At 38.7% G+C, this 15438-nt stretch overlaps 1 protein-coding gene and 1 long non-coding RNA gene across 5 annotated transcripts in view; one reads left to right on the top strand and one right to left on the bottom strand.

Annotated features, from left to right (window-relative positions):
* Positions 1-598: 598 nt before the first annotated feature.
* On the bottom strand, positions 599-14268 carry LOC120517736. The gene is made up of 3 exons (XR_005631096.1): positions 13413-14268; positions 9495-9634; positions 599-1364 (listed from the first exon to the last, which is right to left on the bottom strand). It is a non-coding gene; the product is annotated as an uncharacterized LOC120517736 (long non-coding RNA).
* A 100-nt stretch (positions 14269-14368) lies between these two features.
* LOC120517712 overlaps positions 14369-15438 on the top strand; it is an 87232-nt gene continuing 86162 nt past the window's right edge. For 3 of the 4 annotated variants that reach the window (XR_005631093.1, XM_039740165.1, XM_039740167.1), the window contains exons 1-2: positions 14369-14471; positions 15084-15228. Coding sequence is in view for 2 of the 4 variants with exons in the window: in XM_039740165.1 (XP_039596099.1) it covers positions 15085-15228 (144 nt within the window). In the remaining 2 variants the exon portion in view is untranslated. Of the gene's footprint in view, positions 14472-15083; positions 15229-15438 lie in introns of those variants that run through there. The other variant, XM_039740166.1, reaches the window with a different exon arrangement.

Below are 15438 nucleotides of genomic sequence, written 5' to 3' on the forward strand. Positions count from 1 at the left end.
ATACTGCTGCTGGATTATGTGAATTTCCCCTTGGGATTAATAAATTATCTATCTATCTATCTATTTAAAGCCTAGGATAATGGCAATGAGCAAGAACGACACAGTAGCATATCCTGAACAATACACAGGGTTTGCTTTGCAAAAATGTCTAGTTATGCAACATGACTGCCTCATTGAAGACTATTTAGACTATAGAGAAAAATGGCCAAATCAGGAAGCCACCCTAAATGTCCTTTAATTTATGTCAAAGAGCTTTTGAAAATATTTTTAAAAGCAGAACACATAGTGCTAGTCACCCAATACATGATACGGATCACATACAGAGTCTTGAACAAACATTTTGTATTTCACCTCTTTCATTTTTAACTTTAGGCTCAAGGCAAGACAGCCCTAGAAATGATCAAGGTTTCTTTATTTGCCATGTGTGCATAAAACCAACATCTTGGCACATTCGAATTCTTGTGCAGAGCTCTTTTAGAGTCATCATAGTAAACATTTAAACAATAAAACAATTTAATAAATGAATTATACCAAAACTATACAAAAAGGTGATAATATCTACACAAAAAAAATACACATATATTGCAGACATTGCACAGTTAAAACATTTACATGACAAGTGAAGTGAGGTAGTTTGGGGTTATTTCACATATTCGGTAATTTTGTTTTGCTATCAGTCTAAATGTGGCGGGGAAAAACCTTGTTCTGTGAGTGATGATGCTGTCCGCTCTGCTGTGTCTCAGATTGTGCGTACATTTTTTGTGTCTGAGCAGAGAGTGAGCTGGATGGAATGAGTCCCTGATAATTCCTTCTCCTCTTTTACAACAAAGATGTGCGTACATAGAATCCATGGAAGGAAGTTTTGTCCCTATGATCTTCTCTGCAGTCTTTATGACTCTTTGCAAAGCCTTCCTCTCTGCCTGTGTGGTGTTCCCATACCAGACAGTGATGCCTGCAGTGAAAATGCTCTCTATCAGTCCTCTTTAGGCCTGGGTGAGAGGGCGATGGTTCAAGCCGGCTTTCCTGAGCAGCCTAATGAAGTAAAGCCTTTGCTGGGCTTTTTTCACGGTGACTGTGGTGTTAAGAGTCCAGCTCAGGTCTGATTTAACCTGCAGTCCCAGGAATCTGTGGCTGTTAGCCCTCTCCACCTCAGTCCCTTTGATGACAAGAGGCCGTAGATGGGGAGGATTCTTCCTGACGTCCAGTATTAGTTCTTTGGTCTTGTCTGTGTTGAGGGTGAGGTCATTCTCCTCTCCATAGACAAGAATGTTGTTTACCAGGGTCCTGTACCCTGACTCATCCACCCCCTTAATGAGCCCCAGGATGGTGGTGTCATCCGCGTATTTAATGACGATGGTGTTGTCCTGGGTGGAGACACAATCATAAGTATACAGGTGAAAAGAGAAAAAAAAGGGCAGAAATTACAACTGAACTTGATATTACAGCTAATCATTCATACAGCACCAAGTTTAATCAGGCAGCACATTACTGACTGACACAAAAAGCAGTGAGTGTGCTGGAAGGTCAGCAAAAGAGAAACATCAAAAAAGTTGGATTGCAACTACAGACATTACTTTTAAATGACAATAAGTTTAGATTGTCAAAAAGTTAACAAGTGAGTTCATCCTTTAGTGACACCAGTGTGCCCCCATTACTAGCTGGACTAATGAAACAGCATTGTGTTGTGCCTTCAGGGCTTAATACACCAAAGACTGGCGCAAGTGACAGTACTGGCTGGCTGGAGGCAGGTTTAGGGAAATTTTATCCAGGTTGAAGAACTACCTTCTGTAGAGGAAGACAACAAACATGAAGTTCATGGTCTTTCCTGCATATAAAATAAATATCTCTTTATCTCTCTATTATAATAAAAAAAAAAAAAAATCTAGGAAGGGAGAGGGAGAAGAGACGTGATCTTCTCGGAAGACAATTTGACATTCCCCCCCAGAGACACTTTAATGTCACGTGAGACAAGGCAGTGAGCCAACATTTAAAACAAGTTCACTGACATCTAACCTAGCAGTTGTTGGAATGCTTTTGGCAGACATGCTTCATGTGCTCCCAGCTCTTAAAACAATGATAAGCAACAAGCTTTCTAGTCCTGTAATCTGATCTAAAGCTGTAGATTCTACACACTATAGAAAGAGGGGGAACTGAAAAGTCACCTGAAATTGACGGTAACCTGTAAGTAAGTAAGTAGAAGTGCAGTCATTTGTACTTTTGCAAGATCTCCGTATATTTCTGTCACAGTTAAAGTACGCAGTATTTAATATAGGAAATTATTAATTATAAATTTGCATTGTAGGAACGCTAGGCGTTGCTGTTGCCCCTTAAACCCAACAGACAGATACACAGGACACAGGGTAGAAGCACTCAGAAGTTTTTAAATTTTTTTTCTTCTTTAAATAGTGCTTCCTAAGCACCACAGCCTCCATAACACAATCAAACAACCAATACATTAATGCAATTCTCTCCTTCACACCTCCCAGCAAGCTCTGTCTTCTACCTCCCAACTCTGGCTCACTTGCTGGGTTCTCATCAGTTCTTTAAATAGTACTTGACCCGGAAGTGCTTCTGTCCTTATGACCATGTGACTGGCTAGTACTTCCAGGTCTAATGAAGAAATAGCCTTTTCCTCAGCCTGGAAATACTTCGGGGCTTCCGTCCTAGTGACTACCTCGTACTTCCGGGCTATAGGGAAAGCATGAGTCCCCAAGTCCTTCAACAGCTCCCCCTGGAGGAACCCACGACACCCAACAGGGCTGACAAACCAAACTCCAAGTCCCGGGATGCCCTGCGGGAATCCGAGGCACCGCTACACTCCAGGGGAACTGCCATCTAGCGTTTTGGGGGAGGCAGTGTCAGCAAGTAGCTGCCTTCCCCCACACTTCCATTTGATGGGCGTCCCGGATAGGTTGAGCTGCCGGCCGTCCATCACAGCATATTGAAAATGCAGTTTGTTTGCATACACTGAAAACCTTTAATCAAAACATTTCTTTTAATAAATGTAAGTGAGAGACTGCTAGAAAGACACCAGCTAACTTTCCTAACCTTTCCTCAGTATCTACTTTAGAAATTTTACTTTCTACTGTAGCTGTGATAATGTGATAAAAATATAGTAGTATTGTATTTCCAAATTATACCAGATTTTTCTAAAGGGTGAATCACTACTTTATCTGAGACAATGTTAGGAACAGGACTTTTCAATTAGATTTTCTGATTAAGAATGGTGGTTGGGCCTAAAAAAAAAACCAAAAAAAACTCTACTTTCAATGTGTGTGAAACGTGGGCTAACTCGACTTACAGTGGTATTTCGCACACATTTCTTTCACCTCATATATCCAAAATTCATTCTAGTCAAGGTCATACTTGTGTGCAATGTCGTCAAGCACTTGCTTCACAGGGTCATGTTTTGGGAAGGCTCCTGCTCAGATATTATGGAAGTAAAATATTTGCTAATTTATTGTAAATAGGGACTAATGCAATCCTAAATCTAGTCCTCCCAAAAACCATGCATGAATAATACCCAATGGATCATTATTACTTAGAAAACACTCCAATTTTGTAACTCAAACTATAATGCCATCATGTTTAGACACACAAAACTGAACCTACCTAGATATATAGAACCATGTAACGGTCAGAAAGGTAAAGTCAGGCTGGGAAGCATGCACTGGTACAACACATTTCAGCACTTGCCACATGACAAAACACCTTGGGATCCCGGCTGGCAACCTCCCAGACAGATACACAGGCCAGGCCCACACTCCAGATATGATCACCTACAGTAACTGCCACAGCCAGGTGATGCATAGAGGTCTCCTTGGCCTGGTCCCTTAGGGAATCGTGCCACATGTCTGCAAGTGCCATAACTGATACACCCTCATAATGCAGGTAATGTGCCTCATTCTGGACTCCATGAGCTACCACTGCTTTGACACAAAGTCAAACCAGTGGTATCCAAGAATTCTCCGAAGTGACACAGTACCAAAGGAGTCCAGTCTTTGTCTCTAGTCACCATGTCTCACAACCATATAGCAAAACAGGGAGCACCAGGATTCTAAAGATTTTGACCTTTGTCCTTTTGCAGATATACAAGCCCCACACACCTCTTTCCAGCAACCTCATTTTCCCCATGCTCTCCCAATCTGTCTACTGACTTCATAGGAAGACAAACCAGAGGCATGAATGTCACTGCCAAGGTAAATAAACCTCTTGAGGCGGTTGACATTCCCTCCGCAGACAGACTGATGGCTGTGCCCAAGAGGTCATTAAAGTCCTGGATATTAGTTTTTATCCAGGACACTCACAATCCCACACAATCAGACTCCTTGCTCAGTCTCTCGATCGCCCCGATCAGAGACTCCATTGACTCCACTAAGATTACAGCGCCGTAAGCGAAGTCAAGATCAGTGAATCTCTCTTCAGCAACAGATGCCCCACAGTCACTGGACCTCACGACCCTGCCCAACACCCAGTCCATGCAAGCACTGAACAGAGTACGAGCAAGAACACAACTCGCTGAACCCAAGAATCAAATGGGAAAAATTACAAGGTTCTGTCTCCACTCTGCACAGCACTCACAGTACCACCATAAACATTTTACAAAAGAAACTCTGCCGATATTCACATTTGCGCTCAATAAGAACCCTCAGTGCCAGGATGCAGTCGATGGTAGACTTCTTAGGCGTAAAACCAGACTGCTCTGGTTGCTGGTAGGTAAGCAAGTGATCCCAGATCCTATTGAGGATGACCCTATCAAGGACCTTACCAGGCACTGAGAGCACTGGCATTCCCCTGTAGTTGCCACAATTCTGGTAATTACCCTTCCCTTTCCAGATAAGGACAACAAGTCCTGTTTTCCAGTCAATTGGGATGATGCCTGTCTCCTAAATGGAAGCAAAGATTGCTTGCAATGCAAGGAAGACAGCCTTACCATCAGATTGGAGAAGTTCACCCTGGATACCACAGATCCCGGCAGCTTTCCCTACCCCCAGCTGGTTCAACACTTATGCAAACTCAGTGAGATTTGCTGGTTCACAGATAATTAGAGGATCAGCCTCATGAACTGTGGACCCATAGATGTCCAACGTCCTAGCCGGAGGATCAGCTTTACATTGTTCAAAGTAGCCAGCTCACTGGGCCACAACTGCAGCGTCATCTATAAGAAACTTTCCATCACATGCCCACAGCATATTAGAATCAGTAGTCACATCCAAGGCTGCAGGTTCCTCACACAAACTGTGTGCAAACTCTTAAGAAACAGCCTAATGTCTGAGTCTGGCCATGTTCAGCCTCATTCTAGTTGCAGGTTAAATTTGCTATTTTCAATTTGCTTTTTTCCTGTTTTGCTTAAAATTTCTAAAAAAAATTAAGTTACTTCATGAAAAATTAAAGTGCTTTTAATTTTGGTTGATACATTCCAGGTTATCCTGAATTATCAACTACCTGTCTGGCTTTCCACAGATTGCACATGCAGGACAAGTTTATGCAGTACAGAAGCCAAACAACGGACACTATTGACATCCTTTTGGTTCATTCTTTACTTCATAAACTTTGAGTATAATGTTGAGTTGTGCCTGCTTTAGAGGTCCTCTTGTACAGCAAGAGTGGGGTCTGTTATGGGAGTGTAAAATGATGAGTGGTAGACGTTATTGAAAAGTACTAACCTCAGCATTGTCAAGACAAAGAAGATGGTGGTGGATTTCAGAAGGTTCAGGGACATTAATCTTCTGTTGCTATTGATGGACACTTTTCTTCAGAAATGTTGAAAGCCTACATGAACCTTTACACACGTTCAGATAAAAAAACTAGAGTGGACTACAAACACTGAGCTGACCTTGTTGTACAAGAAAGGTCAGTGTTGCCTCTTTTTTTTGAGGAGGCTTAGATCCTTTGGAGTATGCATGTCTCTGTTTCAGATGTTTTATAAATCTGTTTTAGTAGATGCAATCCAGTATGCAGCCATCTCCCGGGTCAGTACAGCAGGTGATGCCATCAAACTCTCAACTGATAATTAAGACTGGCTCAATCCTGACAATTGGCATGGACCCTCTGAAGGCAGTGGTTGAGAGAAGGACATCTATACTAATAAAAGGCAAAGCCCTCACTCACTCACTCACTCACTCACTCACTCACTCACTGACTCACTCACTGACTCATCACTAATTCTCCAACTTCCCGTGTGGGTGGAAGGCTGAAATTTGGCAGGTTCATTCCTTACAGCTTCCTTACAAAAGTTGGGCAGGTTTTATATCGAAATTTTACGCGTAATGGTCATAACTGGAAGCAGTTTTTCTCCATTTACTGTAATGGAGATGAGCTTCAACGCCGTGGAGGCGGAGTTTCGTGTGACATCATTACGCCTCCCACGTAATCATGCAGTACATAGAAAACCAGGAAGACCTCAAAAATGCGCTCAAGAAAACATGCATTATATAATTGAGAAGGCAGCGAAACAATAAGAAGCGAGCGAGTGACATATACAACCATATTCATGAGTTCTGCTACTTCGGAAACAAAGCACGATGTAAACCTACACTTTAAATTAAGTTCATAGACAGGCTGCCGCTGGCGTTTGTAATTTAGTGCCTGCCCATATAAGGCCGTCCGTCAGCGGCAATCCAATAGCAAACTGCCACGGGTAAATATTCACGGGTGAAGGACTGTGCTTATGGAGAGGAAGATGAGATGGTCAGGGTGGTGTTTGACACAAACTCAGCGAAACTGCGAGAGAAAGTTTTAAGTGCCAGGACTAAGGTAACATTAAATACAGCCATGGACATAGCACGAGATGGCACCAGCACAGCTGGGAACCTTTGATGCATGTACACCGAGTGGCTCACGTGAACTGACACAGTGCACAGATAAAAGGCAACAGTTCCAAAGAGCGCTGAACAAAAACCGAATTACACAATTGAAAAGGCAGCAAAAAATATGAAGCGTCTGATAAGCATATTCATAAATGCAGCTACTGTGGAAACAAAGCACACGGTGGAAAAAGTCAATGTCCCGCTAAAGGAAGACAGTGTAAAAAAAACCCGTCCATGCAGTGTGTCAGGTCTCAGATAAAGTCTCGATGAATGAAACCTGTCATCTTTACAACGATTGACAAACACGGAATGTAACTTGAACCTGATTGAAAGAAATAATGATAATCAAATCCTTGATGACAGCAACACTCAGTAACACTCACAAAACAAATACTGTATATTGACAGTCATGTTACGTTATTTTTAAAATGTTCCCTTTTCTTTTTCTACCTTTTTTAACACACTACTTCTCCGCTGCGATACGCGGGTATATAATATATGTATATATATATATATATATATATATATATATATATATATATATATATGTATATATATATATATATATCCCGCTCTACATACTCGAATAATGGATACTTTATTAGCCATCAATGATTGTTTTGGTAAAGCCATACTCAGTGTATTCATTAGATGAGCGGTAAAAAGTAAGGCGAGGGAGGATGACTTATTGAGGCATGCAGGCTGTAGTCTTGCGTCAACTCTATCTGAATTGCGCGATCACATTTGAAAAAATATATCTTTTCAAGTTCTATTTAGTCCATATGTGTCAAACTCAAGGGCATGGGCCACATCCGGCCAGCGTGTAATTATATCCGCCCGAGATCATTTTATATACTGTATTATTGTTATTAAAGCCCGGGTATATGAAGCGCTGGTAACACAATAAACTACAGATCCCATAATGCAGCGCTTCAGCTGCCTTGCCGAACACTTACTGCGTTAATCAAGTCTACCTTATGATGCTGCAAGTTATTGTGAAGCTAGAGTTATTGCGCACTGAGTTTGCACGGCGCTTTGGTGACTTTGAAGAACAAAAAAAGTCCGTCTACATGCGGCTCGAACCTTGTGCATGTTTGGTAGCACATATCTGTGTGAGAAGCTCTTCTCAGTGATAAAGACTAACAAAACAGCACACAGGAGTCGCCTCACTGATGAGCACCTGCAATCCATCCTGAGAATCTCCACAACATAGAACCTCACACCAAACAGAAACAAATTTGTGGCCAAAAAAAGATGCCAGGCGTCCAGCTCTAAAATGACATATGAGCAAAGACAACTGAATGATTTGATTTGTTATTGCACGTAAGAACGGGAGTCAACTGTTTTAACAAACAGCGTATTGCACTGATACGAAATAGCTGTGTGTGTATATATGTAGATATGTATGTATATGTATATATATGTTTATATATGTGTGTGTGTATGTATGTATATATATATGTATTTGTGTGTATGTATGTATATGTGTGTGTATATATGTAGATATATATGTATGTATATATGTGTATATGTATAGATATGTATGTATATATATATATATGTTTATGTGTGTGTGTGTAAATATGTATATATATATATATATGACAACAACACTCATCACTCACAACAGTGACAAAACAATTACATTGACAATCAGGTTACGTTATTTTCAAAATGTTTCCTTTTCTTTTCATTGCTTCTTTAACATACTACTTCTCCGCTGCGAAGCGCGGGTATTTTGCTAGTTTAAAATAATAGCCATCATAAGCTAGGGCACTCACTGTCCGCATAGCATTCTGGCTACACAGAAGAGCACCTTCAGCAGTAGACTAATCCAAGTGCACTGCTGCACATAATGCTATATGGGGTCATTTCAACAGGTACCCATTACATTCTGTAATGAGTTGTGTTACTAGCAGAGTGATGTTGATTTCTTATTCTATGAAGGGTACTGATTTGTTGCCTGAAATTTATATTGACCTGCACTTTTTTTGTAATAGTCTGCAACGTTTTGCAATTTTCTTTCAGATTAAGAAAGTATCTATCTATTTATCACGGATTGTCAAAACTGTCCTTAATTACTTGAACATGCTTAACTATTACTCAACGTTTAAAATTTTCAGCATTTATATTGACTATTATATGTAGAATATTTTTGTTTCTCTACTCCCTAAAAAGGTGTTGGAAATGAGGAGAATATTCATCCATCCAGTTTAAAACCTATTGTCTATTCTGGCAGTACAGAGTTCAAGACAAAAACCAGCCTTGAATGGGACTACAGCCCGTTACACAAACCCATCTATTTTATTTAGGTCTCCTCATTTCAATTCAGGATCACCTAAAGCCAGAGTCTGTTTTAGGTGTACTTGGATTTAGAAAAAAGGTTAAGATTTGGATTTTCTTAAAAAGAATAGACAAATTTCAAATTTACATTTTCTTTGTAAGGACTTAGAGAAAATGGTAACCTTAGAACTCAAATCCTATTTTAAAATATAGAGCCTTCATTAAATAACTCAGCAAAGAAACATTGTTAAATTGTGTTGTAAAAGATATTCTAACATACTCTGATACAAGAAATGAAATTATTGTAATGCTTTTAAATTCTCTAATTAATATCAATTTTCTATAATAGTGTGACATTTAGCTAGCCCATCAAATGCTGCTGTTAGTTTCCTTCGTACTTACCAAAATGTCTTTATTATATAGAGGTCTCAAGTCAGTATGTCCTCACTCCTGTCTGGGATTAGATATGTTGACACTTATGAGTCAGTACTGAGTCTAATTCTCATTTTTGTATCTCTTTATTGCCATTATGAAATGTAATTCTGAAAAAAGATAATTTCGTGAATATGCTGATAATATCCAGTTATACTTGCCATTTAAATGAAATAACTGCTTTAATAATGTTAAGGTAAGGTATGGTTCAGTGATAATAATCTTTACAGAAAAAAAGTTATTTTATTGGGTGATAACTCTGAATAGTAAATTCTGAAAATTCTAAAATGTACAAACTTGAACTTTACTTGGGTTCAATCTATCTTGGATACATATATCTTACTTCAAGGCATCACATATCTATGCTTCCTAAATCCTTGTCATTCCAAATTAAAAATATTGCAAAATGAAATAAGTTTCTTAAACTGCAGAATCTTGAAAAGCCAGTCAATTATTTTGTCTGAAACAGAATTACTGGTCAAATTGTTCACTTACTTAGCAGGACAATACAAGTGGAGTATGTCATTAAGAACTAAACTAGAACTAAAAAGTATGACCACATGATTCCAGAAATGAAATAACTTTACTGCTCCCAATTATGTTTAGGGATGATTTTAAAATTCTCTTAAATGGTTGAGCATATACATATTACTGAATTTACTAATGTAAATATTCTAGGAAGTACTCCACAATCTCAAGATGCATGTTTGCTTGATATCCATCCATTATCCAACCCACAATATACTAACTACAGGGTCATGGGGGTCTGCTGGAGCCAATCCCAGCCAGCACAGTGCACAAGGCAGGAACAAATCCTGGGCAGGGCGCCAACCCACCGCAGAGCACACACACACACATACACACACACACACACACCAGGGACAATTTTAGGATCGGCAATGCAACTAACCTGCATGTCTTTGGACCGTGGGAGGAAACCCACGGAGACACAGGGAGAACATGCAAACTCCACGCAGGGAGGTCCTGGGAAGCGAACCCAGGTCTACTTAATGCCAGGCAGCAGCGCTACCACTGTGCCACCCTCCCAGTCCTTGTCTGTGGCTAAATTGAACATTTTCGCAATTTCTATATTGAATTTCTTCCTCATCCTCAAAGATGTTAACTAGTGATTTCAATTGGCCCCGTGTGGGTTTGTGCATGAGTGGGCCCTGCGATGAACTAGGATCATGTTCAGGGTTTGTTCCTGTGTTGTGCTTGTTGCTGAATAAGTAGATCTAAGAATCTTATATTTTGTTTTTATGTTGCATTTTTTTATAAGCCATAGTATATTTGTATTTGTTGTACAGCCTACTGGAGCTGTTAAATGTAAGTGTAGTTTGTAAGAATAAACCAAAGTAAAATGAAAATTTCTAAAGTAGCCTGATATTAATAAATAAAAGTGTGCAAATGAATATACCATGCTCAGTACCAGAATTTGGTCCAATTTCAGTATTGCCTTGGGCCCAATTATGCCCATTATGAGAAAAGACTCAAGGAATTATAAGCAGTAGCTCTAACCCCTGGGCAATCCAGCTATTTAAAGAAAATCAAACAAAATAATGCTCAACCTAAAGTTCCATGAAAAAGTATTTGCCTCCTAATTCCATTTTTGCTTATTCATAACACTTAATTGTTTTCAATCTAAACAAATTGATAATATAAAAGTCTACCTGAGTATACACAATATACAGTTTTAAAATGATCATTCAGTTTATTGAAGGAAAAAAGCTCACCAAGACTTATATTACCCATTTGACAAAGTAATTGACCCAAAAACATAATACTTAGATATGCCACCTTTAGCAGCAACAACTGCAATCAAACATTTACGGTAAGAGAAGTGTGCAGAAGTTTTGGCCTACTTTTCTCTACAGAATTGTTTTTTAATTCAGACACATTGGAGGGTTTTCAACTGAGAACTACCCATTTTAGGTTCCACCCCAACATCTCAATGGGGTTAAAGTCAGGACTTTGATTAGGCCACTCCACAACTGTATTTTTTCATAGTCATTTAGATGTGGACTTTCCCTTGGGCTTCAGATTATTGCCCTGCTGCATAACCCAATTGCACTATTTTTTCTTTTTTCTCTTTCTTCATCATGTAAAGCACTATGAGCTGCATTATTTGTATGAAAATGTGCTATATAAATAAATGTTGTTGTTGAGCTTCAAATCACAAACTGATAATCAGATATTTTAGAACATTAGAACATTCCAGATGAGAACAGGCCATTCAGCCCAACAAAGCTCACCAGTCCTATCTAATAATTTCTTGCAAAACAATATCAAGTCCAGTTTTGAAGGTCCCTGAAGTTCTACAGTCTGCTACACTAATTGGTAACATATTCCATATGTGGATGTTTCTCTGTGTGAAGAAATACTAATGTTTGTGTGAAATTTACCATTAAGTTTCCAACTGTGTCCCTGCGTTCTTACTGAACTCATTTTAAAGTAACATTCTTAATTCAATGTACCAATTCCCTTCATAATTTTAAATACATCAGTTATGTCTCCTCTTGCTTAAACTGAAAAGTCTCAGCTCTTTTAACTTTTCCTCATAACTCATCCCCTGTAGCCCTGGAATAAGTCTAATCACTCTCCTCTAGACTTTTTCTAGTGCTGTTATGTCCTTTTTATGGATGCTTGCAATAATGTTGCTAGGACAGCCACTCCTGGGCAGATTTACAACTATTCCAATTTTTCTCCATTTGGAGATAATGGCTGTCATAGTGGTTTGCTGTAGTCCCAGGGTTTTAGAGATTGCTTCTCGACTGATATATTTTCAGCAAATTCCCAAATGATATCTTTTCAGTAACTTTGCTTCTCAGGTCTCCTGGAATTTCTTTTAATCAAGGCATGGTGTGCTGCTTATTGAGACCTTTTAGCCAACTTCACAGGTTCTATTGAAGTGATGTTTAGATTCAATAGGACTGGCAGTAATGAAGCTTGGGCATATCTTCTGGACAATAAGATTTTTTCGCAAGAGTGATATATGGGTGGTGTTGAACTTTTTTACTTAAATACAGTAAGTCAAGTGATCATTTAAAAACTGTGTATTATGTTTCCTCAGGTTGTCTTTTGTATTATAGTAAATTTGTTTGGGGATCAAACACAATTAAGTGTTATGAATAATTAAAAACAGGGGGAATAATACCTTTCATAGCACTGTATATTGCCTTACTGAAACTATGTTGTACAGTGAGCAATTATGTCACCGTGCCACAGAAAATCACAGCAGCACTCAAGGCTGCACAGAAAAGTGTAACTAAACATATTTCTTAATTAAACATCAAGTCCTAACCTGATGGGCTAAGAGAAATAAACCATTAGTCTTGACTAGAGATAGCTACATGAAAAACACAACCGGTCTTGAAAACTCTGATTGATTGTATTCTTTCAGCTAAGTAATTAATCCAGTTTTTCAGAATATCACGGAAAATATGAGGAATTCCATTTTAAGATAACATCCAAATGGTTGTGAGAATCCAAAATAAATATTTGAATTACATAGGTGAAAAATGCAACATTCAAATACATTTAGATTAGAAACTGATTGTTAAATGACCTGGATTGTCTTCCATTTGTGTTTCTAAAATGAAAGGTCCTCATCCAAATGTATGCATGTATTACAAACATTAAAGCATCTGTTAGCAATAATAATCCAGAAATAGTGTGTTCTTAATTGTCACATAATGAAGCATTACTGAAGAAATTTATGAATGAATGACAAAGCTCCACCGTAACTCTGAATGTATTTCTCCAAAGGCAAGTTCCCTGAAAACACACATTTAAGCTCACAACATAGTTAACATTTTAAATTGTCAGTCTGAAAAGAACACATCTATCTATAAAAACGTGCTTTACAATTCAATTAACATCAGGACTTACTCATTCCATCTGCATATTCTTGTACTGTATATAAATGTCACCAGATCAATCTGTGGGATCTGCAGAAACAGGCCAAAAGGAAATAATGTCTGCAAGAGAGAACAGTAAAGACCAATGGGGGTGTAAATGGTCTCTCGGTTTATCAGATTTGAGGTAAGCAAGAGGTTAAAAAAAGTACTGAACACACTACATCGATGCGCATAAAAAGTTTTACTATGTTAATTTATATCTACCATTCTTGTAGAATTTAGCTTTTTTTTTTTTTCCTTGCAAGAATCTATACTTTATCGGTCACTGCGTCTCAAACAGGTGTCCAAGTAGCTTTACAGAAAGCTCCAGGGCAGTTACATTCTACACTGATACCAAACTTTGCAGTTTCTTATTTTTTATCCCCAGGATATTTACACCCACAATGTTAATATGAGTCCTTGCCACAGCAGTTCGGTTTACAAAGCTGCACGGGTAAACATATTACGCGAATATATCTTACAAACTGTGTTGTCCTAAAACCCTGGCTTAACCACACGTGCATTCTCATGCATCACTTTGTACAATGCAGAAAAACGAAAAACACAAGAAAAGATGTATAAGTTCTTTTCCAGATCTACCAATGCCAACTTAAAGATAGCGCTGACCCCGCAAGAACATCGCGTTATCAGCTGTTGCTCTGCACTTTCTCGAATGCTCCAGAGTTCTCTCTTCCCATAATCCTCTGAAAATGATTTTACACAATATTATTGAAAGGTCTTAAACGACTCCCAGATAGTACGTGACTGCTAAGTATGCTTATTAAAATCCTTCTTTGAAGCTACACGCGGAACAGGTCACACCGTTACACCCAGGCTGGACTTTTATACTTTTGATTCAACCCAACGAGTCGGAGTAGGCGGGGCAGCTTCTCACTGCTTATTGCTATCCACGCCCATTGGCCGACGTCAGTGCTGCACGGGAAGTCAGTCCGCTTGCACCCCACTCGTTCCACTCCAGTGTATGACATCTATCCCGCCTACTTGTGGCCGCGTAAATAACTGAGGCAAACAGGAAGTGGCGCTGAAAAAGGTACGTTACCTTTTGATTTATTTAGTATGTGAGCATCGTTCTTATCTTAAGAATTTACTAGCGTATCGCTTATACAGAGCATAATCACGCCCCTTGAAGGTGTGCCTTACAGCTGCATGTTTTGTTCTGTTATTCCAGTTGCACATTTCGAGTTAGTGAAAAATGAGATTTAGCGTATATTGCTTAAATGTACAGTATTTACCATTGAGCTAATGTTTCTGTGTATCTTTGAGTGTATACAGGACATAAGTAATGACAGTGAACTTTTACATCCAGCTAAATATAAATGAATTAGATCTGTGATACCCCTACATTGTTTTTTTACTTGCAACGTAGTTGGATTTGTGTTTTCTCAAGAGTTTAACCATGTTTAACCTATTTTAATTGATCTTTGCATCATAGATAAGATATAGCGACTATATTAAGATGGCTATTTTATATTGCAAACAGCGTTATCAGTTTTACCAAAAATTTTGGGTCTCGAAACCACATTTTTATGCTAAATCCCGGCATGTTTTACTGATCATTCCTGTGCCATAAAAATAATGATTTAACATTAATGTTCCGAGAAAAAATGTATATATTTATATATTGCTGTGTTTGATGTTGTAGAATGGAGAGTTATGAACGATTCTGTGAGTACAAGCGACAACACTTGAAAAACAAATTTCAAGCGTCGGTTGACAAGGCTGAACCAAAAATCAACAGCTGCTCGTCTATAATCCGATTCTATGGAATGACCATCCTGCCACCAGTGGTAAATCATGATTGTTTCTGTATAATTTTTTCACAAGCTTAAATGTCAGTTTGATTTTTGAATATAACTGAAATTATAAAAATGCATTTTTTTACCTTTTAGAGTTCTGTTACTTAGGTACGTTACGTATCAACGGAGAACAGCATAACTTTGCTTTGCTTGGATTATTTTAATTCTTGAAAGTGCAGTCTTGCGTGTCAAAAATATTGT

Source organism: Polypterus senegalus, chromosome 17 (genome assembly GCF_016835505.1).
Source record: "Polypterus senegalus isolate Bchr_013 chromosome 17, ASM1683550v1, whole genome shotgun sequence".
NCBI lineage: Eukaryota > Metazoa > Chordata > Cladistia > Polypteriformes > Polypteridae > Polypterus > Polypterus senegalus.